This window comes from Paramisgurnus dabryanus, chromosome 17, assembly GCF_030506205.2.
Source record: "Paramisgurnus dabryanus chromosome 17, PD_genome_1.1, whole genome shotgun sequence".
In the NCBI taxonomy this organism is placed as follows: domain Eukaryota; kingdom Metazoa; phylum Chordata; class Actinopteri; order Cypriniformes; family Cobitidae; genus Paramisgurnus; species Paramisgurnus dabryanus.
This window is the reverse complement of record NC_133353.1, coordinates 32709411-32736319: the sequence shown is the minus strand read 5'-3', so window position 1 is coordinate 32736319 and position 26909 is coordinate 32709411. Positions and strand designations below refer to the sequence as shown.

The following is a 26909-nucleotide window of genomic DNA, read 5'->3' as shown; positions in this document are numbered from 1 at the left end:
TAATCCAAAGCTCAGTCCGACGAGCGCAGCTGTCAGCGCGCACTTAGGTGCGCATCACCGTGGACCACCGACCAGTCTCCGCGCGCTCTACCGTCCACCAAGATGTTGTACCCTTCAGTCTGACTTCTCTAATCCGTTACACTTTCTTTCACGGGAAACAGAGCGCGACAGTTTCGTTGCTTGCGAGCCGAGGTGAGCGAGCGGGATATCATGAGTTGTTTGGATGTTATGTACCCGGCTTATGGTCATTACGCACCGTACGCACACAAAGCTTCTGCCTTCATCAGCGCTTTACCGGTAAGCAGGTTACCCACTGACCAATCCAGTGGTGATTAAACAATATAAAAATGTAATTTATAAAGTTGCTGTTACATTTCAAACATGCTTTTATGCATTATATGCGCAAAGGGATGCACCCAAAAACTGTTCTTTTTTATGGCATTGCTGCCAACATCCATTTTGGTATTTTTATTTATAAGGTTTTTGCAATAAGTAATACTGTTAGTTATATTTTCAAGTAACATGTAATGTATTTATGATTTGTCATACTCATATACATACATTCATAAACACACTGTCACACTCACATACATAAATAAACATATTGAGTCACACACACACACACACATGCACACAAACAACAGTGTGTTGCAATGGCTTTGAACCACTTCTCATTCTTAGGCTCCCATTGGTCTGAGAAGTCCCACATCCCGCTGTAGGGATCTGATGGACAGCGCGTGCTGCTCAGACGTTGTGCCGGTTTCTGCCGGGAGCTCCAGGTCAGCAGGTCCTTCCCCATCACCGTACGCCTCCGCCGGACAGGTAGAGGAGATTACGAAAGATAAAGAGATTAGGGAGGCAGAATACCTGAGCTCACGCTGCGTCCTCTTCACCTACTACCATGGAGACATTAGCACCGTGGTGGATGAACATTTCTCCAGAGCTCTGAGCACTTACATGGAGACAGAGGGCAAGAAGAGGCACAACGAATCCAGCACAGGTGAGACATCACTGAAGAGATAGTCTGGTTTGTTTTGCAAAAAGGTTTTGAGGCCACAAGCAGAGGAAAATCATTTTTTATGTATTGCACATATTCTGCCGTAGTTGTGTATATAATGTGAGTTTAGATGCTATATCAAATCTAATGAATGGATGGTTCCAATGCAAGCTGATTTGGTCAAACTGAAGTGGAAATGAAAAAAATGTGGTACGTTGGTTGAACTTTGTAGCCCAAAATTGTGCATTTATACCTTTGGCAAAACGTATCCAAAGTGCATTCGACCCTTATACAGTAAATCACAATAGATCACAATGCACAATAAGAATCAAACCTATAAACTCGCCATGCAGTTTGCTACCACTGTCTGCTATGCAAAGTCTACATTTATGAAGATTTATTCCCATTAAGCATTTAGCACCCCCCTCCCTCCCACAAAGATGACATCTTCATCTAACCCCTCGGACGCTGCCTGCCTCCCAACAGATACTATGTTTATACGCCGTGGTAAGCGCAGTGGCTCGAGCTCGTGTTGCGTTCAGACAGCTCACAATACCGACCGTCAGATTTATGAGGAGCTCGCCCGCCCCTCCTCTGATCACAACTACATCACCGGTGTCTGTTTTCAGAAGAATTCTAAATATAAAAGTAACGGCTAAAAACATTCTCACCCCCCTGACATTCTACAAGGGGTTACGGGGGCCGCAAGGGTTAGTAAAAACAACAGGTGGGGGCAAGGGCCGAGACGGGGGTCTGCAGGTCTGTGGAGGAGGTAAACTGGGTGGACATGACATTAGAAGTCCACATGGTGTTCTCCGAGTTTAAACTCATACCTTATATAGGCCTTTGGGACAGTCGGGAAGAGGGTTTGTGCTGCTTAAATGAATTTAACCTTATCTATTGCATATGTTTTCCTGTCGCTCAGCTGTTGAGCATGGTAATAGCGATGGCGAGATCACAGGTTTGATTCCCAATAAATTGATACATAAAGTGTCTGTGAAACCTATCAAATCTTCCTTGTCTTGGGCTTGCTTAATGCTTTCTAGTTGACTCTCTTTCAAGCTTTCATTCCACCTCTCGTCTCTCTCATGTGGCTGTGTGTATTTCTGTGATGTGTGGTAAGCTCTTTAGAAGCAAATGCAATACCATATGATTTAATCTGAAAGACATCTGAGGGCGTGGAGTTGGAAATCATGTGAAATCATGTGACAAGTCTGACCTGAGAGTCCAAGGTGCAACAGCCTTATATGTGTACAAATGTGACAGTGGGAAATGCTATCCTTGTTAAACCACTAATATTTAATCTTTATTAAATAAAAAAATAAAAATAATTACTGGTGACATTTGCATCACAGGTGCATCAAATATTTTAAGAGGATAAACCATTATTTCTGTGCAGAAAAGACCCAATGAAACTTCTTGACATGTGCCACTTTTCTTTTAGTGATGAATTTTCTACTGAAAGTATTTTGGTTAGAATTTATTAAAAGGATTGCCCGGGTATGTTATTATAGCACCTGAAATAATTTATTTCCACTTTCTCCATCAGAAGCTTCATCCTCGAGTACTCGACGCAGTTTCCCACCGTCATTCTGGGACAGTAACTACCCCTCGCCACCCAGTCGTCCCCACTGTGATGCCCCCACTTATGCCATGGACCCCTACGCCCCGGCCCTGCACCCAGGTCTGCCTCACTCACACCCACACCCATCAGAGTCGTGGAGTTACTCTCAGAGCCAGCCCTACGGCCCTCCGCGGCCCCTTCACGAACTTTACTCCCCTGCCGGGTTGGATCCGCATTACGGCCCCCTGCTGATGCCCACCGTACGACCGCCCCATCTCCCGACTCTGCCTGGGCATTACGATGTTGGAAAGCTTGAACCCACCCCTACATGGCCAGGTCTGCTTCCGCCCGGGGACGTGGCACAGAGTTTGGCCCTCAACATGGAGCCTGGTAAGATAACGCAACTTGGGTATTATACTGCACCATAGAGATAAAGGCTGGATGTACAGTACAGTCTTTTGCCGCCATTAGATTTGTTGTTTTTGCAATGATATAGTGAGCATAATTATTTAAAAAAATTAAGCTAAAGTGTGTAGTGTGAGCTCCTCTTGAGCAATAGCAGGAACCTGCAGGATCTCCTAAACCTAAATGAAATGAAATCCTAATTTTTAATTCTAATCAAATGACTTCAGGACTTCATTCTTTTCAAAAAAGTTTAAGATGTGTTTAGTGCCAAGAGAGGTCAACACTAAATACTGACTTTTATCTGAAGAAGCACATTTTTATTACATTTTGTGCACGTTTCTTGTATTTTCTGTTCATGGATGATCAAACTTTGCTAATCTGACTTTTGTACAATACTTTATGTATTGCTTTATTTAAACAGCGACTCAAAAATAGCAAAAATTACTTTAAAGGTATAGTTCACCCAAAAATGAAAATTATGTCATTAATGACTCACCCTCATGTCGTTACAAACTCGTGAGACCTTTGTTCATCTTCGGATCACAGTTTAAGATGTTTTATATTTAGTTCGAGACCTTGTTGACCCTTCATTGAAAATCTATGCACGGTATACTGTCCATGTCCAGAAAGGTAATAAAACACCATCAAAGCAGTCCATGTGACAGAATGTATCGAAGCATCGAAAATACATTTTGGTCCAAAAATTAGGACTTTATTCAGCATTGTCTTCTCTTCCGCATCTGTTGTGAAACGCAAGCGTGAGACTAAAGTAACGTGACAGCAGTGACGCGGATGACGTGTTATCCTCAGATATGTTTGTGTGGAAGCCATGGGAGAAATTCGCTTCATGGGAGGGGCTTCTGCAACTCTGCTCGCTTCCTGTAATCACATCACTACTAGAGCAAGCTCCTGATTGGTTAACGCAGTGCGTTTTTCCGCCAAAGTTAAAATCTTGCGCGTTTCCCACGGTAATGCTCAATTCGCGTCATTCACTTGAACTAGATGCGTGAATGAGGCGGAATCTCGTCTAACGCACCGTGCTAAAGGCCTCATTCCCCCCGTGCGACCTCCAGATGCGCGTCAACGTGCCTTTACCGTGGCTGGTCTGAACGCAGCATTATGCTATGTACACATCAAACGCGGGGCATCGCATTACTCGCTCTAGATTACTCACGGGATTTAACTTCTTGTCATACGAATTTTTCGCTCGAGTTGAATATTTTTAACTTGGGCGAAGACATGTTTGAGGCGAATAGCGTGTGTTTTCGTTGTCCATAACGCATAATTCGCATCGCCCCACACTAGGATGCGTCTGATCGCGTCTTTGCATTGACTTTGTATGTAATCTACTTGCGCAAATCGTTGAACTCGCATCTGGTGTGAACGCACAGTTAGACTGTAAACGAAGCTCGGGTGCACAAGAAACAAACAAACAAACAAAATAGCTGGGGTGCACCAAATAACACGTCAGCCACGTCGTACGTCAGCCACGTCACTGCAGTCACGTGACTTTAGTCTTGTGCATTCGCTTCACAACAGACGTGGAAGAGAAGACAATGCTGAATAAAGTCGTCTTTTTTGTTATTTTTGGACCAAAATGTATTTTTGATGCTTCAACACATTCTAACTGACCCACTGATGTCACATGGACTACTTTGATGATGTTTTATTACCTTACTGGACATGGACAGTATACTGTACGTAGATTTTGAATGAAGGGTCAACAAGCTCTCGGACTACATATAAAACATCTTAAACTGTGTTTTGAAGATGAACGGAGGCCTTACGAGTTTGGAACGATGAGGGTGAGTCATTAATGACATTATTTTCATTTTTGGGTGAACTATCCCTTTAAAAAGCTGCATGCATAATATGCGCGAAACACACATTATATATGTTCGGGGTGGATTTCAAATATAAAACACGTTGTATGCATGGAAATACTTGTAGGATGTAAATTACTGTGACCTGGATTCAACCCGATTCAGGTTGAACGGCTTGAATTTCTTTGTGTCACCACTAGTATGGATTATATAGGTGAAAACGACATTCTCTTCCTTATACGAACTGAGTAAGAGTTTACCAGCAATACCATATATATATATATATATATATATATACGACACAAACCAGACAATCGGGTTTCCATTCATGTTCCAGAAAGTCATGCTCACCCAAGAATTATGTTAAAAGCAAAAGAGCCGCACAACACATATACACACACACACACACCCCTCAGGTTAATGGCAGCAAATGGACTGTTTGGCCTCAGTTGTTGGTGCTTATTATACAAAGAGCTCGCAGCCACCATGGAGATTGTGTGTGTGCATGTGTCCTTCTTGTTTTAAGCCATTGTGTTCATGTCTGCTCTGCACCACAGGTCTCCAGCACCACAAGAAAGGGAAGGAGCTCTACTGGTTTTAATGAGAAGCCCTTCATCGACCATCCAATTAAAGTCTACAGTCTGGCCCATTGTAGCCGAACTGTTGTTTCTTTGGTCCCCGGCACACGCTCTGAACGCGCTCCAGGACTGTTTGTGTGCACCATGGAGATATGAACACGGGGTGATGAGAGAACACCTGGGGGGCGGCAGGGGTTCTTGATGGCATGGTTTCTCTCGTTTTTGCTTTCTTTTACTCCTCTTTTTGTAAATTAATTTATTGTGGTGCTTGGATTTTTGAATGTTGAGACGTAGGAAAACATCACATGATGGAGAGATTTGTTTTGAAAAGATCTCACATTTTTGATGAAATGGATGTGATGCGTTTGTATCACTTCCTTGCATTCATTTATTATCTGTTCATGTACAGTATATTTATTTATATATATATATGGTAGTATTTATGCGTTTCAATTAAAATACACGTATACGGCCAGTGCCATTAATTTGATCTTTTCTCAGCCAACGTGCCATGCTGTGAAAACAGCTATGGTAAATCAAAAAATTTATGAAGCATATCAGATTGAAAGACTGAAATAAAATGATATGATTCCACAAGTTAATAAACCACCATTGAGCTGATCTTGTTGTATAAAAGTCAATTTCTGTGTATTTTGTATGCCTGGTAATAATGAATACACTTGCTCCATTAAGCTCAGAAATATCAGAAAGTGTTTGTTTTTCCATATTAAACATGAATTTAAATTTGTTGCAATGCATTTGATCTGATTTGAAGTCATTACGACTAACCAAATGTTTGTATAATCCATGCTAAAGTCTCATAATCTTCTTTTCACATTTCAATCTTTGACATGATCTTACTCGGTCAATATTAAAGATATCAAGGTTATATTTTCACACAATGTTCTTTACATTATAGAGGATGATTTTATGTAGAAAACAATAAATCACAAAACTTACTTTAGCTCAGGTTTTTTTACAGGCAGGATCACAAATTGTTACTATCCTGCACAATGCACTATAAAGCTATTTCATCTTATGTATTAGTATGAATTCACTGGTGTTTGAATGATGGACTGCTGTAGTCTGAGAATGTTTGGAGTGTTTATGTTCCTCTGGACGGGAAGATGTTTCGGGCTTATCGCTCATGTTGTAGGGGACAAATTCACACTCGTTTGGTCATGAAATTTTAAACGGGTGCCTGAATAGTTGGTTCCTCCAAGACTCGCCTGCCAATCCTATAAAACATGACAGCTGACTGCTACGACATCTCTGTTGACATTATCTATTTATATTCACATTTTAACCTAAATAAAACGTTGATTATTAATATATTTTTTACATATTTACATATTATGCATTTGGCTGACGCTTAAGTGATCGTATTCAAGGTATACATATGAGTATTTGTGCTACCTAGGAATTAAACCAATGACCTGCTAGCACAATGCTTTACCAAATGAGCTACAGTAACCCATATATTAAGTTAAAATCATAGGATAAAACAGCAAAAATCACTTGAAGAGTTTGGTTCCAAAACCACTTTTTTCAAAACATGTTTATTATGATGTTATCATGTTGTTTTCAGTGTTTTATTGTGCTAATTAGCTGTATGTTTTAGTTATGAAGGCTTAAATTAAAACAAACTAACCCCAGTTTGATATTAATTGGAATGCACAATCAAAAAACTAGATAAAAAACAAAATTATCTGGTTTTGGAATCTCTTCACTTACTGTAAAGGAAAAATTGTCAAACTTGTTGTCACTGCCCTTAAGAAAATTAACCATGTTTTTTTTTGTGGTAAAAGTGTAGCATGCTTTTTTGGTGTATTGATTACTATTAGCAAAACCATGGTTTTACTACACTAACCATGGTTTAACTATAGTTTTTGAAAACCATGATTGTTAAAAACATGGTTATTTTATGGTTACCATAGTTTTACTACAGTAACCATGTTATTTGGTTTTAACTGTAGTAAAACCATAGTAAATTTTCAGATGGGTGGGGCAATATATCCTTTAAAAATGTCCAAATGTGTACAATTTAGGTACAGATGTGTATACATTTGGTACCAATATGTACATTTGAGGCACTAATATGCACTATTTAAGTGCAAAGGTGTACTTTTTGAAAGGGTACCACCCCAGTGACAGTTCTGTCAGTGCACAGTAAAAAGTAAATGTTGGATCAATTAAAAACATTCCTTAAATTGGTAAAGTCTAAAAAGCGTAAAGTTTATGTAAAATTTTTTAGTTGAAAATGTTTAAATATGCTATGTGTTACCAACTGAAGTAGAGCAGCTTTCACTTTTTACAGTGTGTGGTTTTATTTTTACAGCGTTTCTCATAATGATCTATCATTATATAGATGACACATTAACTTGGACATGCACTTATGCACTGTAAAAAAATCCTTGTTGCACTTAATTTTTTTGTTTTAATCAGCTTAAATTTACAATTCATGTAAGGAGTTGCTATAAAGTATAAAAATAAAGTTAAATTAGCTTAAGTTATTTCAACTTTATTTGTATAATTTTTAGCAGAGGTCTTCAACCTATTTCAGGACAAGGACCCCTCAATGTATAGAAAGGAGGAGTAAACACCTTGTGATGATTACATTACAATTATTAAATTGAGCATTTTTTCGTATAAATAGATTATAAAACTTTTTAACATAATTATACTACATAACATTTTACATTTACCAAATAGATTTTAACAGGGAACCTTAATGCAGTAAAGTTTTATATAATTTTATATGGGAACCTTCATTTCAATCAAGCATTTTGAAATTTCTTTTATAAGCCTACTGTATTAATACATTTTTATTTAATACCTAATTTCATTTTTCCCCCAAAAATATTTTGAATTCAAATAAAATTTGGAGGACCCCCAGTCATACCACCAAGGACCCCTGAAAGGCTCCGACCCCCTGTTGAAGATCCATGATTTATAGCAACTCCTCACTAAAAAAGTTTAAATAAATTTTACATTTAAGTTGATTAAACATAAAAATTTAAGTGCAAGGATTGGTGTTCTCAGATTTTTCACTAGTACCGAGACCTCTGCTGGTGACTTACTGTAGGGTTTCTGTGTTGGTGTAAAGTACTGCATGAATGAAAAAATCATTATTTTTATTTAGTAATACATTATAGCATAACATTTAATAATACAATAAAAATTCTTTGCTGCTTAAATTTTTTTGTTCAATGAACTCAGATTTACAAGTCATTTCAACTTACTATTATTTATCTTGACCAGAGAGGAGTTGTTACACTCTATGAAAGGATGTGTACATTTTTTACACATTGTTTTGTGTTATCCTATTTAACACATTATGTGTCATTTCATGTTGATTTTATGTTTAAATAATTTAAAGGGACAACATAAGATGTGTTTTAACACATTCGTTTAAGAGTGTACAACTTAAAAAAGTCGACAAATTTCAACTATATTTTATAAGTTATAACAACTCATCTCTATTCAAGATAAGTGACAGTAAGTTGAAAAAATGTGTAAATCTGAGTTGATTAAACAAAAAAATTAAAGGCAACAAAGATTTTATTTACAGTGTAGCATAATATATTAAATATCCTTCATACTCTTATAATAAAGACACAAAAGCACACACATTTACTGTAACAAACAGTAGTTGGTTCCCTACAAAATCTAAACACAATAATTAAAATATAATGTCACATTCAAAATTAAATAAATAAAATATTATATGAAATAAAAAATATATTTTAAAATATTTAACAAAAAATAAAATGTGTATCTGCTTCAGCAATGTCACTTTTATTCGGTTCCCTTTCATTGCATTGCCATCTCTATGATTATAAAGTATGGTCACATGTTATGATAAGGCATGACCGTTATATTGCAATCATGTGTTAGATGATACGACTTTTTTTGGGCATGTTTGTTTTTGCTTACAGTATATGAGTTTGTGGAATTCACAGATACGGTCAGTCACTTGACAGAAGTAATAAAGTTTGTGCACCTCATGTGACTTTCTGTTCAGAAAACAATAAGCAGGTTGTTTTTTACCATCTGTGGTATCTATAGGCCTATATAGGTCCTTCTCACACAAACCAAGATGCAACAAAACAACTTATTGTCCTAACCCACGTGTGCTGGCATTGCTCTTGTGTCAAGTCACTTGATCCTTAACCTCACCAATGACAATGCAAAAACAATGGGGAGAGAGACACACATGCTTTTTCTTTAGGATGGGCATTGAGTCACCAATTCAAAGAATACACGATTGTGTGAAAGACTGATATTAATAAAGAAATGATAGATTATGAGAAAGAAACAGACATAAAACAAGGACAGGTAATAAAGAAGCAGAGAGGATATGTTAATGGTGCAAAAGAGTGCAGTAAACAGGATGTATGGGGTTTGGTAGAACTTTTCGAAGAAATCGAGATGAGCTTTGATGGGTTTGAAAGTAGTCTACATCTCCCACTCATTTAAATTTACAAGAAATTACATGTTGAATTAATCACAATTACAGGCAGAGAATGAAAAACAGTAGGAGGTAATACACGTGAATGTGATGCAGCTCGTGACATCTACATGAGAATGTACTTAAAAAAAGGGAAGGAAACAAAGTTCATTCTAATGAATAAATTTGGTTTCACTTTGGTAAGAAGTAAAAATATGTGAATAGCGTATACAGTTTATGGCATGCAAGATTTAAAAAAGTGATGATTTGATATTTTTTAAGCATTTCATGAACACATTAAAGGTGTGACACATGATATTCATCATATTAGTCAATGCACCCTCACACATACAGATTACTTTAATATAACTCCATGATAAACCTTGCATCTTAACACATTTGTTAAGGTATAATTTGTTCATGGGTGTCCGGATTAATTCAACTTGAAGTCTAATGTGATCAAATATATCCTAACAATTGGAACAAAAACACAGAAAAAATCATAATGAATCAGTTTCAGTTAATGTTTACTAGAAACTTTTTTCCAACCCAGCGTTTTCCCCTGAATCCGCCACACACAGAAAGCTCTTACGTAATTTCCCTTTCTGTAAGTTCTGCACCCAACATCACTCCTCTGTTTATAGTTTTGTGACAAGCACCTGATCACAGGACGCTATAGAGTCCTATATAAACTCAAACGTGTCTTTGTCACACACATTGACTATCTAAGTCTTCAGGAATCTGCATACGACACAAGTCAGGTAAGTCAGATTCAGAGGAGCAGAATTAACGTAAAGCTTTATTTTTTACATTTTGATTTCATCTAAAAATATCTAGTGTGGTGAAATGTGTAGGAGTGTGGGTGAAGATATGCAAAAAAGTCTTATCTGTGGTACCTTTTAGCTCATACTGTATTGGTTTATTTTACAGGATGAGGTTAGTAAGTTGTAATCGCTGCTGTACTGGTTGCGGCCATGGCTGCTAGTCTTTCTTTGGAGGACATGGAGTTTCAGGCATGGAAATTGAAATTTGGTAAGGAAGTAGAGAAATGTGAAACTTTATGTTATACCATGGAGCTGTTGAAGAAATATTACACGGGTACGGATTATTTTTCGATAAATGCACACCTAACCTGTTAAATGTCTTAAAAATAACCACCAAGGTGCATTACCACCTTGGATGTGCATTATTTTCGAATATTATATAACGACCCGTCGTCAATTATTCCTTAGATGAATTCTGTTTAATAAAGTTACATTTTATCTTTTCATATTTTTGTTAAAATTTTAATTTTAAGTTTGAAATTGTTCATTTGTTTATTTCATGAATTTTCTTTGGGGGGATGCGAAAAATTCACCCTACACAAATGGGAGGCGCACTCCGAAAAGTTTGAGTACCACTGGTTTAGAGAGAGACTATTTGGCCTTCCCGGTGCCTGTATGGTCATGCTACACTGTCAGAAAAAATGGTCTAAATTAGTAAAGTTAATATTAGTAAATCAAAGATACATATTGGTACCAAATGTATACCACTTTGTACCTAACTGGTACATACTATGCCCTTTAAAAAGGGTACTGTCCCGGTGACAGCTAGGAACCATTTTATAACCATTTTTCCTTCACATTGTTTAGCCATTCATGCAATGAAACAGGTAGTAAAGCTGCAGAAATCTCATGCAGTTGTTCATTGCACGCTTTGTCACCTCTTAAAGTTTCTATTCCATTGTCATAAAGAATAAATGACGAAGCTTTCCGGGCTTACGGTAAAACAGGCCGTCAAGCAGGTTTTTTAAGGAATGTGAAAATGTTTAAGTCAGCTGTTGTGAAAAGATCAAGTATTTTACAAACTTCATGTTATGCATGTCAAATTACAAGATGAAAGTTGTCAGGATACTTTAAATGATTAAATAGGAAACATGACAAATGCGGTGCCTGCAATGCAAATCTGTGTTTTATTTAATACAAATAAAATAGAAAGTGAACAACAGATGTTTGTAAAATAAAACAAATTACTTAAGCATATGTGACCCAGTCTGTGAAAACTCAGCTAAATTAATTTTTTTGTGAATTACTATTTCTACATAAAATCCTCAAATCAATATGTAAAATACAATCTGAATAAAAAGATTAAAATAAATGATTTAAATCAAACTTTGATGCTCCTAAACTCAAAATCAGATTGTTTAATCTGGATTTCACAGACAGTGCCATCATATTTTAATTTGAAAATATTAGCTATTGAAGATATCAAATAAATTCATTTTAAATCTAAGTGCATGTGTGTTTGTGTGCATCAGGTAAGAGCTATGGGTCTGTGGCCGAGGAGACTCAGCGTAAGTTGACCTGGTTGTCCAATCGCAAACTGGTTTTGGTCCACAACATGATGGCAGACCAGGGCATAAAGTCCTACAGACTTGGCATGACGTACTTTGCTGATATGGTAAGAAATTACAAAGCATATATATATATATATATATATATATATATATATATATATATATATATATATATATATATATTTAACACACTTATACATAATCTTGTAGGTATAAGATTAGCATTTCTCATGATTTAAGCAGAGAATCTCTTTAACTTGAACTTTCTGTCTCTCTATCTTTTTTTGTCTCTCAGGACAATGAGGAGTACAGACGGACTGCGTTTCATGGATGTCTGAGCTCCTTCAACAGGACTAAGGCCCATGGTGGTTCTACTTTCCTCCGACAGGCAGGGGGCGCTGTGCTGCCTGATTCAGTGGACTGGAGGGATAAGGGCTACGTAACTGATGTTAAAGACCAGCAGCAGTGTGGATCATGCTGGGCCTTCAGTGCTGTACGATAAAATGCATATTACACATATCTGATGCTGTCTGGAAAATCTAAACTAAAGTCTCATGAGATTAGGAGCATCAAAGTTTGATTTCACATCGATTTCAATCTTTGACATGGACCTTACTCAGTCAATATTAAAGATATAAAAATTATATTTTTATAAAATGTTCACTACATTATGTAGGATTAATTTATGTAGAAAACAGTAGCTGGGGTCACATTTTATTGCTTGTACAGACAGATGAGTTTTAAAGAAGTATATTTTTTGTTCAGAATTTGTTCATTCATTTCTTCTCTCTTCTGTCTCTCAGACCGGTGCCCTGGAGGGTCAGACTTTCAGGAAGACGGGAAAACTGGTGTCCCTGAGTGAGCAGCAGCTGGTGGACTGCTCTGGTTCTTTTGGGAACATGGGTTGTGGTGGAGGATTAATGGACCAGGCATTCAAATACATCCAAGTCAACGGAGGTCTGGATACAGAGAAGTCTTACCCTTATGAAGCCGAGGTTAGTAAGTTTATGAACAAATACAAAACCATTTTCAGTCACAAACTACTATATCTTTCGCTACTAAGGTTACTATTGTTCTTAATTTTATTTCTTTTAAAGTCGGCATTAAAATAAAAATGAAAACTTTAAAGTCGAAATGAAATACGCTTTGGAATATTGTGTTTTTTTTTACTAATGACTTATCTGTTAGCTTCATTATTTTTAAAAAATAAATGTGGCCTCATAATCTTTAATCAAAAACACAACTTCCGGTCATATGTTATGGCAGGTGGGCGGGGTCCGGGAAAAGATCGCAGCGATTAGCCATTAGCAACATGACCAAACTTAAAATGATCCAGCCAATTCTCGATGGACAAATTCAAGTCCAGCCCTATATTTTTTTATTTCAGAAGCTGTTTCACTCGGATATACGTCACCACAGGGAAAAATCAGACAATCGCCACTTCCATTTCATGGCGACTTTAATGTAATATAGTGGTGTTTTTTTTTTACAAATGACTTATCTGTAAGTTTATTATAGTTTTTAATTCATGTGCCGTCATAATCTTTAATCGAAAACGCTACCCCTCCACACCCCGAAACAAACTTTTTTGTACTTCCGGTTACAAGGAATGGTGGGAGGGGGGGGTCTGGAAAAAGATTGCGGTGATTAGCAAGTAGCTACATGACCCAACTTCAAAACAATTCTCGATGGACAAAATCAAGTCCCGCCCTACATTTTTCTCATTTCAGAAGCTGTTCCACTCGGATATACGTCACGATGGGAAAAATAAAACAATTGCTACTTCTGTTTCATGCTGAAATGTTTGGAATGATTTTCTGTAAAAAATGTTTACAAAAGTGTTTTTAAATTGTATTTTGATCATGTTTTGATGAAAGTTTGCAAACATTTTAAACGGTTTCTATATAGTAAAATGAAAGGGAATTATATATATATATCTAAAGCAACCTACACTGAAAAAAATGTTTTAAAAAATTAACTAAATTTTTCAAGGTAATTGGTTGCAATCAATTTATTTAAGCTACATAAAAAAATCTTATTTAAATGTAGCTTAAATAAATTGATTGCAACCACTTACCTTAAAACAATTGAGTAAATTTAATGAATCAGTTTTTTCAGTGTACAGTGAAACATTTTTATCAGTATGTGTGTACCTTTGTGTTGCTAGGATTTTAAATAGGATAATGCAAACTAAAAAAATTCAAGATTATTTGGCACATTTTCCAATTCCTTTCATAAGGGTTAAGTGGAATTTGTGACCTTATCTGTGAAATCCAGGCTAAAGTCTCGAGATTTGGAGCATCAAAGTTTGATTTCAATCTTGGAGATGATCTGTCAATATTAAAGATATCAAGGTTATATTAACACATAATGTTCTTTACATTATATTTTATGTAGAAAAAAGTGAATAAAAGACTTTAGCTGGGTTTTTACAAGTATATGGTCAATAAACTGTATAGCAGATTCTCACCACAAAGAGAATGGATTATATATATGTTTCATTTTTTATCACATTTTCCCCAAACAGGACCATCAGTGCCGCTTTAACCCGAGTACCATCGGTGCCACCTGCTCAGGATATGTAGATATCACCAGTCAAGATGAAAATGCACTACAGGAGGCTGTTGCCACGATCGGCCCTATATCTGTTGCCATAGATGCTGGGCACTACAGCTTTCAGCTCTATCAATCAGGTGAGAATACGCTACAAATACAATACAGCTGAATGAAGTTGCTCTGAATGTTCAGATGAGGTGATTAATAATAAATTATTGAACAGATTGAATGTTTAATGTTTCTAGGTCTTTATGATGAGCCCAACTGCAGCAGTATGGATCTGGATCATGGTGTCCTGGCTGTTGGTTATGGAACAAAGAATGGAGAAGACTACTGGCTGGTCAAGAACAGGTCATTTATTTATTAAATCATGAAAGCAATGTAAAATAGTTTAGAAATGATTTAAGTTAATTGATTTTTTATTACTAGATGAAGGTTCTGATCCTCTGAAGTTAAAAATGTTTATGAAGCAATTTTGGCATTACAAACAAAATTTTTTTAAAATGATTTAAACCCCAGCGTTGGGTCAAAAAGGCAAGAAAATTGGGTTAAATTAACCCAATGTTTAACCTGTTGGGTTAAATTAACCCAGAAAATGTTTATATTTGACCCAAACATGGGTTAAAACAATCCAGCAATTTGCGTTAAAAACAATCCAGCATTTTGGGTTAAAAACAACCAAGCATTTTGGGTTAAAAAGCATATTAAATTCACACTCAGTGGGTTGAAAATAATCCTGCAATTTTTTTAAAGCGCCCTTGACATATGAGAAAAATGAAACATCTTTTAGTCCGTTAGTGTACAAAAGGTTGCAATTTTACACACAAAAAATGCATTATTATTTCCAACCCAGTGTTGGGTCAAAAAGGGTTGTACCTGAATATTGCTGGGTTGTTTCACCCCAAAATGCTAGGTTTTAACCCATTGTTTGGTCAAGTATAAACATTTTCTGGGTTAATTTAACCCAACAGCTGAGTTTGACCCTTTTTGACCCAACAATGAAAATAACCCAATATTTTTTCAAATATAATGTAATGGATCAGACGAGAGCTTTAATTATTTTGAGTTGGGAATAGCTTACATAAAACACAAGTAAACACTTTTACTGTTGTGATTTTAGCTGGGGACTGGACTGGGGTGATAAGGGTTACATCCTGATGTCCAGAAACAAAAACAACCAATGTGGCATTGCTACTGCATCCAGCTACCCTCTGGTTTAATACTGTAGGTGAGTTCACCACTCATTTGATTTGATAATTTTTAGTGTATATAGATGAAAATTAACCAATGCATGTGTGTTGTTGTTGTGTTTTGTTTTATCTTTGGCAGAAGCTCAGGAAAGGGCATTGTGTGCCTGAAGCAGATGAAAGGGAATGTAGATGTGTGATACGTTTGAATGATTCTTCAATAATACCTCATAATCACCATTTGTAATTTATTGACGTTACAATAGGAAATGCTTTTAACAAAAGCTGACTTTAGTCGTTATTTTTACTTCAAAATTCTTGACATAGAACACTATGTTAATGTATAATAGTAAATAAAATCTTTTAATCTTTCTTTCTGTGCTGTGTGTTTATTATGTTGGGCTTTTAGGATCTTTAAATTGTGTGAGCTTGTATCCCATAAGGCAAAAAAGGTATATATATATATACCTTACTCTGGCCAAAAATATATTTTAAATATATGCTAAATACATTTTGTAAAAAACGTAATGCTCAATTTAATATATTTTTAAATTTGGAAATATATTTAGTTTTAACCTTTATATACTCAACATATATTTCAAAACACGTTTCAAGGGCAAGAAAATACATTTCTAATTTTACATCCCATATGGAAAAAATGTATTATTTTCCAAAATATATTTAAAAAATATACTAAATACAAGTTAATTTTATAAAGTATATTTTAAAACTGTTATGTTTGCAGTTTTTCTTGTAATGCAACGTTAATATATTTCCTTGGATTAAAAAATATGGAGGGCTAAACATATTTTTAATGCTTTAAAATGTATTCATATTTAAAATATATTTCAAAATATAAAAATGGCAAAAAATATATAGGCTAAAATATATTTTTGTAAACATATTTCAAAATATATTTCAACAAATATCTATTTTTTTGGCCATTTTTGAAATTAGATTTTTTTTTTGCCATATGGAATGGTTTGGAGTGATGTAAATATAATGAGAAGAGCATGTCAAAATCCATTCATGTTCTGAATCATCTTTGGTATTTTAAACAATGTTACAGTGAATACAAAGGAGCCATACAAGAGACAATATGGGAGCTATAACCATTTTTCCTTTGTTTTGTTTATTTTACATTGCACTGAAGTTCTTATATAGCTGTTATAGCTGCATCGAAAACAAATGGTTGGTGCTCCAGCAAAAACAAATAAAAATGTAAATAATGCTTTTGACCGCTAGATGGCGATAAATGCGTGGCGTCAGGGTGAACCTGACAGAATTCCGCATTTTTCTGGTAGATTTTGGGACAACCAAAGACATTTAGGATAAGGTTAAGTGATTAAAACTTGACAGAACATGAAATATACAGAAACAATTTTATTCACAATTCTCATAAAGTCGTGGACAATGTAGTATCACTAAGTAATATTTCCCATTATCTAATACCAGATTGATCAGTTCAGCATCATTCAGTCTCAGAGATAACAAATCAACATGGCAGCATTGATGATGAATATTGCAGGCCATCCTAATGCCAAATAAATCTCTTTATGATGAAAGACTCAAGTAATCTACAACACAAACAAATATATAGTACAATTTACACGCTTTTTAATCTCATCTCTGTGTTCATCATCACCCAGCTGTCGGTTAATGAGATTTTCATCTTCATTTTTAATAAAAATTATCAACAGCTGAAAGAAGAAATCAGACGGAGGTGTGGTTTTCTTCTCTTTTCTGATTAGTAGACATTTAAAATGATAGTACACCCATGAAAATGCTGTCATCATCATCATCCTCATGTTGATCTAAACCTATGATTAATGATGGTAAGCACACAGTTGATGTACCCATTGATGTCCGTACGTAGTAAGAAAAACAAATACTATGGAAGTCAATGAGTACCATTAACTGTGTACTTCCCATCGATTTATCCAAAAATCCTCTTTCTCATTTCTGATGCTGATCATAATATGTGATATATCATCACATATGAATATACATTAACTGTACAGTATATCTTGTGGTGCCATTATTCAATCAGTGCATGATATTTACACATTTTTTTGTGTGTCCATGAGCAAATATTTATGCTAAAAATGCAAACAGACAGCTTTGCTTTAGAATAACTTCATTTGGCTTAGTGAAAGTTCACAGGATCTGTAATTTCTCCTTCTGTAAATACAACAGATTGGATAACCTGGGAAAAATCTGGAACAGTCAGCATGAGTCCTGATTACAGGCTGTAATCTTAATTATACCTTCCTCCAAACAGACAAACAGTCACATACAGGCACAGCTTCATACAGCTGTTAGGAGGTCTGCGCCTGCTGTGCCCACAGACTGCCACGAGTGCCTGACGACTCGCAAGGTTAATTATTGGGCACATGGGCGTGAAGCTTGGCTCACATGTCTTAACGCTTGAGTTTCATTTGAGAATTTAGCCCTTCACACATTCACATTCTGGTTCTGCCCTAACTGTGCAGCACTTTTTTTTACGGGCAGGGTTTGTTGGAGTGGCTTATAAGTGAAACTGGCTGGCTCAGTTCCTGCCTGTGGTGAATCTGTTGTTGTAGATAAGCTCACCCTTTGCCTACATCTACTGGGTGATGCCTAGGTGAAAGGCAAAAGTCTTGGTAAAAAAACTGACAAGTGGGCAGTACCCGAATAGATCCCTTATGTACAATTTAGGTATAGATGTATATATTTGGTATTAGCTTATGTACCTTTGAGGTACTAATATGCACCCTTTGGTACTGTAAACTCTTCCCAGACTGCAAAAAAAAATTTCTTTGGCCAAAAATGCTTGTTAAACATATGCTAAATACATTTTGTAGAAAGTAAAGCTTAATAAAATATCTTTTTGAATGTAAAAATATTTTTAGTTTTAACCTTCATATAATATATATTTTACATATATATTATATTTTAAAATGTATTTCAGAAGCAACAAATAGGCCTACATTTCTAATTTATAACCCATATGGCCAAAACATAAATGTTTCTGGCCAAAGTTTGAAAATGTATACATAAATGTATAAGTACAATATTTTTGCAGTTGAAAATATATTTAGATTTTTTTAAACCTGTTATGTTTACAGGTTTGTAATATATAACGTTTTCTTTAAAATATAAAAAATGGCAAAACATATACATTTATTGTAAACATATTTCAAAATATATTTCAGAAAATATTTTTCTGGCATTTTTAATATTTTTTAATATTTTTAAAATTATATTTAAAATATTTTTGAGTACAAATATTTTTTGGCATTTTTTTTATACTTTTAAAATTATATTTCAAAATATATTTCAGTACAAATGTTTTTTTGGCACTTTTTATATTTTTAAATATTTTTTAAATTATATTTCAAAATATATTTCAGTACAAATGTTTTTTGGCATTTTTTTTAAATATTTGTAAAATTATATTTGAAAATATATTTTTTTGCCACATGGGTTAAGGTTAAAAGGCAACATAATCTCACAGCAAGTCATGTTATAGTCACAAAATATTTGATTAATTTATTTGTGTTCATTGCAAAGATTTTCCGCTTTTTATGCCATTGTGCACAAATGTCTTTTTCGAGTCAGTCAAAACAGTGTTCTATAAATAGTTTATCATGTTCGTGGCACGACTTTCTTTTTCATGTCATTTTATGTATTGTTTTCCTCATTGTTTTTCCTATTTTTAAGTAATTGTCGCTTGGGGTTAGTTTTGGGGTTTGGGTTAGGATGTAATTTTATGTATTTGGTTTCTACATGTTTTTCTCCATATTTTAAAACTATTTTCACTTGGGATTTGGGTTAGAGTTGGGGTTTGGGTTAGGATGTCTGAAATGTAACAACAAGTAATTCTAACCCAAACCCCAAGCGACAATGGTAAAAATATAGGAATAAACAATGAGAAAACAATACATAAAATGACACGAAAAAGAAAGTTGTGCCATGAACACAAAACTATTTATAGAAATTAGTGTTGACTGACACGAAAAAGACATTCGTGCTCGATGGCACGAAAACAGCAGAAAATCGTGTCCATGAAAACAAATAAATTAATCAAATATCTCGTGACTATAACACGACTTTAAGGTGTACTTTTTGAAAGGGTACCACCCCAGTGACACCTAGGGACCATTTTTTGACTGTGTAGTCTTAGGCCCTGTCCCAAATGGCGCACTTCATGTGGACTTTCGGTCTCGTGGCCTTAAATTGTGCGTTCTCGCTTAGTCTACGAGTCCGTAGGGTGTCCCATCTGTCATTTTTATGATTTGAAGTGTGCTCATCAGCGCCTCCTTTGCCCCCTTGATGCGGTCTTCAGCGAAGCCCGCACTGCAGCAGGCTTCGCGCACTTTGCCAACCCAGAAGTCCTTGCGAAAGGGCAATTAGACCAATCAGACGACGGAAGGGAGGAGTTCACACTGACGGGCAACTTCTCTACCTATTTCCGGTGTGATGCTCAAGTCTGTCCCAAAATACGACTTCGGTGCACCCACGTGGACTCACATCAAGGGTCCCTAAAGTCTGGACTACGTGATGTCATCAAAGTGTGGACTCTGAGGAGGACCACAAGTCCGGAGTGTGCCATTTGGGACGGGGCGATAGTTGGATCTATCAATGTAATGTAAATTTCAAAATCCACAGTTCTGAGACTTTAACAAAGTCACTGATTGTTGACAGATCAGTTTAGTCTAAGGCAGGGGTGTCTAGTCCTGGTCCTGAAGGGCCGGTGTCTCAGAGTTTTGCTCCAACCCTAATCAAATACACCTGATCCAGCTAATCAAGGCGCACTTCATGTGGACTTTCGATCTCGTGGCCTTAAATTGCGCATGCTCGCTAAGTCTACAAGTGTGTAGGGTGTCCCATCTGTCATTTTTACGCTATGAAGTGTGCTCATCAGCGCCCCCTTTGCACGCTTGATGCAGTCTTCGGCGAAGCCCACAGACAAGGGAAGGGAGGAGTTCACACTAATGGGCAACTTCTCTTCCTATTTCCGGCGTAATGCTCGAGTCTGTCCCAAAATACAACTCCGGTGTGCCATGGGTCCCTAAGGCGTGCATGATGTCATCAAAGTGTGGACTCTGAGGAGTGTGCCATTTGGGACAGGGCCATACTAGAAACTTTCAGGTGGGTGTGTTGAGGGTTTCAGTTAAACTCCAGGACCGAGTTTGGACACCCCTGGTCTAAGGCAAGAAAGAGGGATATTTTATTACTGGCACTTGTAATACGGCAAAGGCGGCACCGTAGTGAGTATGTGAAAAAGAAGGAAAAGCACAAAAAGAAGGCGAGACAAATTAATTTGGTTTGTAAAATCCCTCCTAAGTTGATCCGAAAGTGTTTTCACTAAAAGACTCGTTACGGAAATCAATTTACTTCTGTTCCATTTGTCCCTCAGAAACCAATTAGTAAATTTAATTTTACTCAGATTTACTACGGTTCCACTTAGAGCAAGATATAGTGTGGAGGAAGCTTAAAAACACTATTGATCTGATGCTAATGGGAAAATCTGTGAAGTTGGGCTGATTTCGGGATGGCACAGAATACAAGAGAGGGAGAGAGAGAGAATGTGTGGTGTTGTTTAAAGTAAATGTTAGATTTCCCACTGGGAATTATAACAAACTAATCCGATCTCATCCACAGACTTTCTGCAAAGCTCAGCAGTTAACCCAAAAGGCCTGTTTTGTCTTTTAAGAGGAGACATCCTAATGAATAATCATGGTCACTGTGGTGCTGAATAGCTGTATTTCTTGTCATTGATCATCCAGTGTGTCTTTACAGCAAGGCTGCGAAATCCTGTCCACTAGGTGGCAGCAGTTGGCAGCAAATGAGACGCACCGGGCCGCATCATATCGCTGCACTTTGGTCATGACGTCATAATGACACAGGAGTCAAATTCAAGAGTGCCAAAAGCTATAAAATAACAACAAAGACACAATCGAGAATTATTTAGCGAGTCCTGTTGTTTTTCACAGCTATAACAAGAGGTCACGATGTCACAGTGACCTCACATACTGCTCTGTCTGCTTTTGCTTTGTCTTCACCACTAAACATCCCAGATACACTCGCTTCCCGCAAATATAAACCGCCACCGCACGTCGTCCCTCATTTTTTCTTTCACCTGCCCCGGTCGTTCACTTAGTATAAGATGAGATGCCATTCATGTGTTGGATGGTGCTGGTTGTGTGGATTCCTCCCCTGAGGCAGAGGAACGCCACTGTTTATCATGAACGGGGTTTTGCAGCCTCATCATCCATTTTGTAGGAAGCTGCCGCGCATGGGGGAAATTGGATGTCAACTGTGTTTGTCACATTAATGGGAAACATGTGTGATTGTGACAGACAGGAGCTCGCTGCGGCGCTTCACTGCTTCTCTTAGAGCCCTCCAGAGAGAGAGAGAGAGAGAGAGAGAGAGAGAGAGAGAGAGAGAGAGAGAGAGAGAGAGAGAGAGAGAGAGAGAGAGAGAGACGTACAGTATGAACCTCCACATCCACATGTGGCGTTTCTTCTTTTCTTACCACAAGAAGTCATAAACTGTCCAAGAGATTAAAAAAAGGACATTTAATTTCAGATCACTCATTTTTCCTATTCCCTTTTTCTCCTCTCTATTTCTCATTGATGCCCAGGGGTAATTAGGCAATTAAGGGCTAATTGAAAAGCTTTGTAGGGAAAGCTGAGGGCTAAGAGATCCCTCAGCGACACACTGAATCACCTTAACAAGGAAACATCTGAATAGACACATGCGCACGGACGCACACACAGCTCGACAATGAAGCACGTACACATATTTATGTTCATTTTTATGTGTATCACGCTATAAAAGCTTTAATAAATACACTGAGCACATACACCACAACATCAGACATTTAACTGTGGGTTCACAACAGACTCGAGTTCAATGATTTGTGCGAGTAGATTACATACAAAGTCAATGCAAAGACACGATCAGTTGCGTTCTCGCGTGGGGCTTTGCGAATGACCCGTATTAGGCGGCGCGATTGCCTTGAAAACATGCGCTACTCGCTTCAAACACACCTTTATGCAAGTTGAAAATATTCAACTCAAGCGAAAAATTTGCATGACACAAAGTTAAATCCCGCGAGTAATCTAGAGTGAGCAACTCGATGCTACGCGTTTGGTGTATACGTAGCATAAGAGATCAGACTCAGAAAAAAATGGTTGTGTCTGCAAAACGAAAAATATGTTTGAAAGTCTTATGCTGCGTTTACACCAGCCGCTTTTGAGGCATCAAAACTGCGTCTACCGCGCCTAGTTTGCTGCTTGCACAGTTTGAATGCATTCGCGCATCTAGAGCGAAGTAGACGCGCGGAAAAAGCAAGCATTTGATGCGCATCAGAGGCGAAATCTGCTTCTTGTGGGAGGGGCAAGTGCTATGCGGTTGTCTGTTTGCAAGATGGCTGATGTTGATTGTGCATTTATTGAGAGAGTTACCAGTTTGTATTTGGTAGTCTTACTATAGGGGGAAAATAGTTTAAAAAACGGCGGAAATGTCACGGGTCGATAAACGTCACGTGACTCAAAAGTGAAATGTGTTTCACATCTACGCGTTGCGAAGAGCACCAGGTGACGAAAAGGTTCCATTTAAACGGGTAAGCCCGTCTTGTGGACGGAGCACGTGCCGCGTCGATTGTGTTAGATACAGCTTGTGGTAAATCACTTAAACCTTGCACGCGCTCAACGACCACACATGGAGATCCCACAGGTCGGGCGCGGGTGCCATAATGTGCCCTCTCCTTGAGAAAGAAGGTCCTTCCTCAGGGGAATCTGCCAGGGAGGGGCTGTCGCAAGGAGCATTAGTTCTGGAAACCAATTCCTGCTCGTCCAGTATGGGGCGACCAGTAAAAGGCTCTCCTCGACCTGCCTGACTTTGCACAGTGTCTGTGTGATTAAGCTCACTGGGGGGAATGCGTATTTGCGCATCCCCCGGGGCCAGCTGTGTGCCAATGCGTCCACGCCGAGGCTGCCCTCGGTTAGTGAATAAAATAGGCGACAGTGGGTATCGTCCGGCGACGCAAACAGATCTATCTGCGCATGACCGAACTTCTTCCAAATTAGCTGGACCGTCTGGGGGTGGAGTCGCCATTCGCCGAGGCGCGCAGCTCGAGAAAGCGCGTCTGCCGCTGTATTGAGCGAGCCCGGAATGTAAATGGCACGAAGGGACCTCAGATGCTTCTGACTCCAAAGGAGGAGATGACGAGCGAGATGCGACAGGTGACGGGAGCGCAAACCGCCTTGACGGTTGATATACGCAACGGTCGCAGTGTTGTCGGTGCGTACTAGTACATCCTTCCCTCGCAGCTCCGTAGCGAAGCGTACAAGTCCCAGATATACTGCCCACAACTCGCGGCAATTGATATGCCAGTGCAACTGGGGTGCTGTCCACACCCCTGAAGCTGTATGCTCGTCGTACGTGGCTCCCCAGCCCGTGTCGGACGCATCTGTGTGGACAACAGCATGCCGAGAGACCTGTCTCATGGACACACCGGCCCTGAGAAACGCGGGGTCCGACCACGGGGGGAATGTTAGTCGACACGCAGGTGTAATAGCTACACGATGGATGCCGACGCGCCACGCTCTCCTCGGGACTCGATAGTGAAGCCAACGCTGAAGCGGTCTCATATGGAGCAGCCCGAGCGGTGTCACGGCCGCTGCTGCTGCCATATGCCCCAGGAGCTTCTGAAATTGTTTCAGCGGGACCGCATTCTTCCTTCGAAATGAACCGAGGCAAGTCAGAATTGACTGGACGCGCTCTTCTGTCAAACGCGCCGATAAATCGATCGAGTCCAGTTCCATCCCGAGAAAAGAGATCCTCTGCGTGGGGCAGAGTTTGCTTTTTTCCCAGTTGACCCGAAGACCCAAACGGGCAAGATGCCGAAGCGTTAAATCTCTGTGGTCGCAAAGCGTCCGCCGAGAATGCGCTATTATAAGCCAATCGTCGAGGTAAGCCAAAATGCGAACACCGCTCTCTCTGAGGGGTTTTAACACCGCCTCCACTACTTTCGTGAACACACAGGGAGAGAGAGACAGCCCGAACGGTAAAACTTTGTACTGGTATGCCCGCCCCTCGAATGCAAACCGGAGAAACGGTCTGTGACGAGGGAGAATGGACACATGAAAGTACGCGTCTTTCAGGTCTATTGCCGCAAACCAATCTTGGGGGCGAATTGAATTGAATATTTGCTTCGGTGTTATCATCCTGAAAGACCTCCTCTGCAGAGATTTGTTCAGAACGCGCAAATCGATCGGTCGTAACCCACCGCCTTTTTTGGGTACTATGAAATACGGGCTGTAGAAACCCGACCTCATCTCGGTTGGAGGGACCAGCTCGATCGCGTCCTTCGCCAGCAGGACTTCGACCTCTGCACCCAGTACATGTGCATCGGACGCTTTCACCATGGTGAAACGAATGCCCGAGAATTTGGGTGTGTGCCGGTAGAATTGTATTTCGTAACCGAGGCGGACAGTGCGTAAAACCCAACGAGACGGGCTGGGAAGCTGAAGCCAAGCCCCCAGGGACCGTACAAGGGGAATTAACGGCACTACCGGGGTACCCGCGGTGGGGCGGCGGAGCGAGACAGGTGGTACTGCCGGTACGTCTGCTGTGACAGCATAAGTATCTACAGTATGTGTGTGTGTAACACTGACCTGAGCCCGCTGAGGGTGACGGTCGTCTGGTCTCCTCAGCGGAGAGCACAGACTCCGATGAGGGTGCTGGTGGTCCCGTCTCCTCAGCGGAGAGCTGGGACTCCTCAGGACACCCGCTGGCGATAGAGGAGAGGGAGGAAGAGCATATGAATGCCCGCTCACATCTCTCTCGATCCTCTGGAGACCTGGAGAAGGAATAGGAATGCACTCTTTTTGTGGTTTTGTGGGTGCCGGCTGAGAAGCCAGCGGAACAGAAACAAAACAAAACCAAAGATTCTCCACCCGGCCCTCTACCGGTGGAGGGAGCGATGCCATCACCGTCTCCCAAAGAGTGATCCCATCCAAATCCAGGTCGCCCGTCTCAAGGCCGCTTCGATTTCCGGCGTCGGTGGACCCGGAGGGAGGCACAATGGATTCTAGAGACATCGTAGAACACGACGCTGAAGTCTCCATTGGCACATCAACCGGCTGTGGATGACGAGACTGAGAGCATGAGGACGAATCCCCCGACCGGCTCAGCACAGTGATGCGGAGATCGTCTTTTGAGAGCTTAACGGCCGCACCGTGGCGGCGCTCAGCACTCGCATGACGAGGGTTGCGCTTTTCCCGGAGGAAAGACAACCGCCTCCGCAAATCCACAAGGGACATGTTCTCGCAATGAGAACACTTACCCCCAGCAAACGCTGCCTCTGCGTGCTCGATGCCCAAACACGAAAGACAACGCTCGTGACCGTACAAGATCGCACGGACGAAAAGCCATCCTGAAAAGGACGCTGATCTCCGGATATACGAAAGAGTGGCTGCCTTTAACAAGGCACAAAGCTCTCTCGTATTTACTCTTTAGGGAAATTCACTCTAATGCTCAGTTGATGATGCGCACAGAGAAAGGCAACGCACACACAAAACTCAAAACAACAAACAGATGCAGAGCCGTGGAATACTGCGATGCGTCCGCTGTGGTACTGCCAGTCCAACCAACTTCAGCAATCAATCCCAACAGAGTAGAGTAGCTTCTCAGTAGCAGATACTGCCGGCTTTCGAAGCGATAAAAAGCTAATTTCCCTATTTGCACCTGCTGCTTATATACGCACCTGGCGGGGCGGCGCCAGCATTATGCAAATATCTCAATGCCAAGTTCATTGGCGTTTTAGTAGTATTCGAAGCAGATTGGTCTCTCTAAGCGAGTTCCCAATTCGTCGGTCACGAAGTGACGTCGTAGTGACCGACTGAAAGGGAACATAAGTTATCTAGAGAAAGTGAGATAATGTTTAGTGTGTGTTGCTTGCTCGAGAATCGCTCTCCCTTCTCTGTGTGCCTGATTGGCCAGCTAATCTATACATTGTAAT

General features: G+C 39.1%; 2 protein-coding genes across 5 annotated transcripts; both read left to right on the top strand.

Moving 5' to 3' along the window:
- Positions 1-6325, top strand: vgll2b (vestigial-like family member 2b). The gene is made up of 4 exons (XM_065288261.2): positions 1-297; positions 682-1000; positions 2547-2951; positions 5347-6325. Exons 1-4 carry the CDS (start codon positions 211-213, stop codon positions 5388-5390), a joined length of 855 nt encoding a protein of 284 aa, XP_065144333.1. The 5' UTR covers positions 1-210; the 3' UTR covers positions 5391-6325.
- A 4419-nt stretch (positions 6326-10744) lies between these two features.
- On the top strand, positions 10745-16267 carry ctsl.1 (cathepsin L.1). Of its 4 annotated transcripts, none has more exons than XM_065288266.2 (8): positions 10745-10849; positions 12114-12256; positions 12448-12645; positions 12956-13147; positions 14680-14845; positions 14954-15059; positions 15829-15932; positions 16041-16267. In XM_065288266.2, exons 1-7 carry the CDS (start codon positions 10792-10794, stop codon positions 15926-15928), a joined length of 963 nt encoding a protein of 320 aa, XP_065144338.2. In that variant the 5' UTR covers positions 10745-10791; the 3' UTR covers positions 15929-15932; positions 16041-16267. The 4 variants fall into 4 exon arrangements, with proteins under 4 accessions (XP_065144338.2, XP_065144335.2, XP_065144336.2 ...); XM_065288263.2 differs by having other exon boundaries at positions 16038-16267; XM_065288264.2 differs by having other exon boundaries at positions 15829-15936.
- Positions 16268-26909: the final 10642 nt, after the last annotated feature.

What these genes read in the sequence shown, in the direction of transcription:
- vgll2b (XM_065288261.2), top strand. Translation starts at nt 211, where the DNA reads ATGAGTTGTTTGGATGTTATGTACCCGGCTTATGGTCATTACGCACCG. An exon ending in CCTTCATCAGCGCTTTACCG is followed by an intron (nt 298 to 681) that starts GTAAGCAGGTTA and finishes TCTCATTCTTAG; the next exon opens with GCTCCCATTGGTCTGAGAAG. An exon ending in GGCCCTCAACATGGAGCCTG is followed by an intron (nt 2,952 to 5,346) that starts GTAAGATAACGC and finishes TCTGCACCACAG; the next exon opens with GTCTCCAGCACCACAAGAAA.
- ctsl.1 (XM_065288266.2), top strand. Translation starts at nt 10,792, where the DNA reads ATGGCTGCTAGTCTTTCTTTGGAGGACATGGAGTTTCAGGCATGGAAA. An exon ending in CATGCTGGGCCTTCAGTGCT is followed by an intron (nt 12,646 to 12,955) that starts GTACGATAAAAT and finishes TCTGTCTCTCAG; the next exon opens with ACCGGTGCCCTGGAGGGTCA. An exon ending in TACTGGCTGGTCAAGAACAG is followed by an intron (nt 15,060 to 15,828) that starts GTCATTTATTTA and finishes TTGTGATTTTAG; the next exon opens with CTGGGGACTGGACTGGGGTG.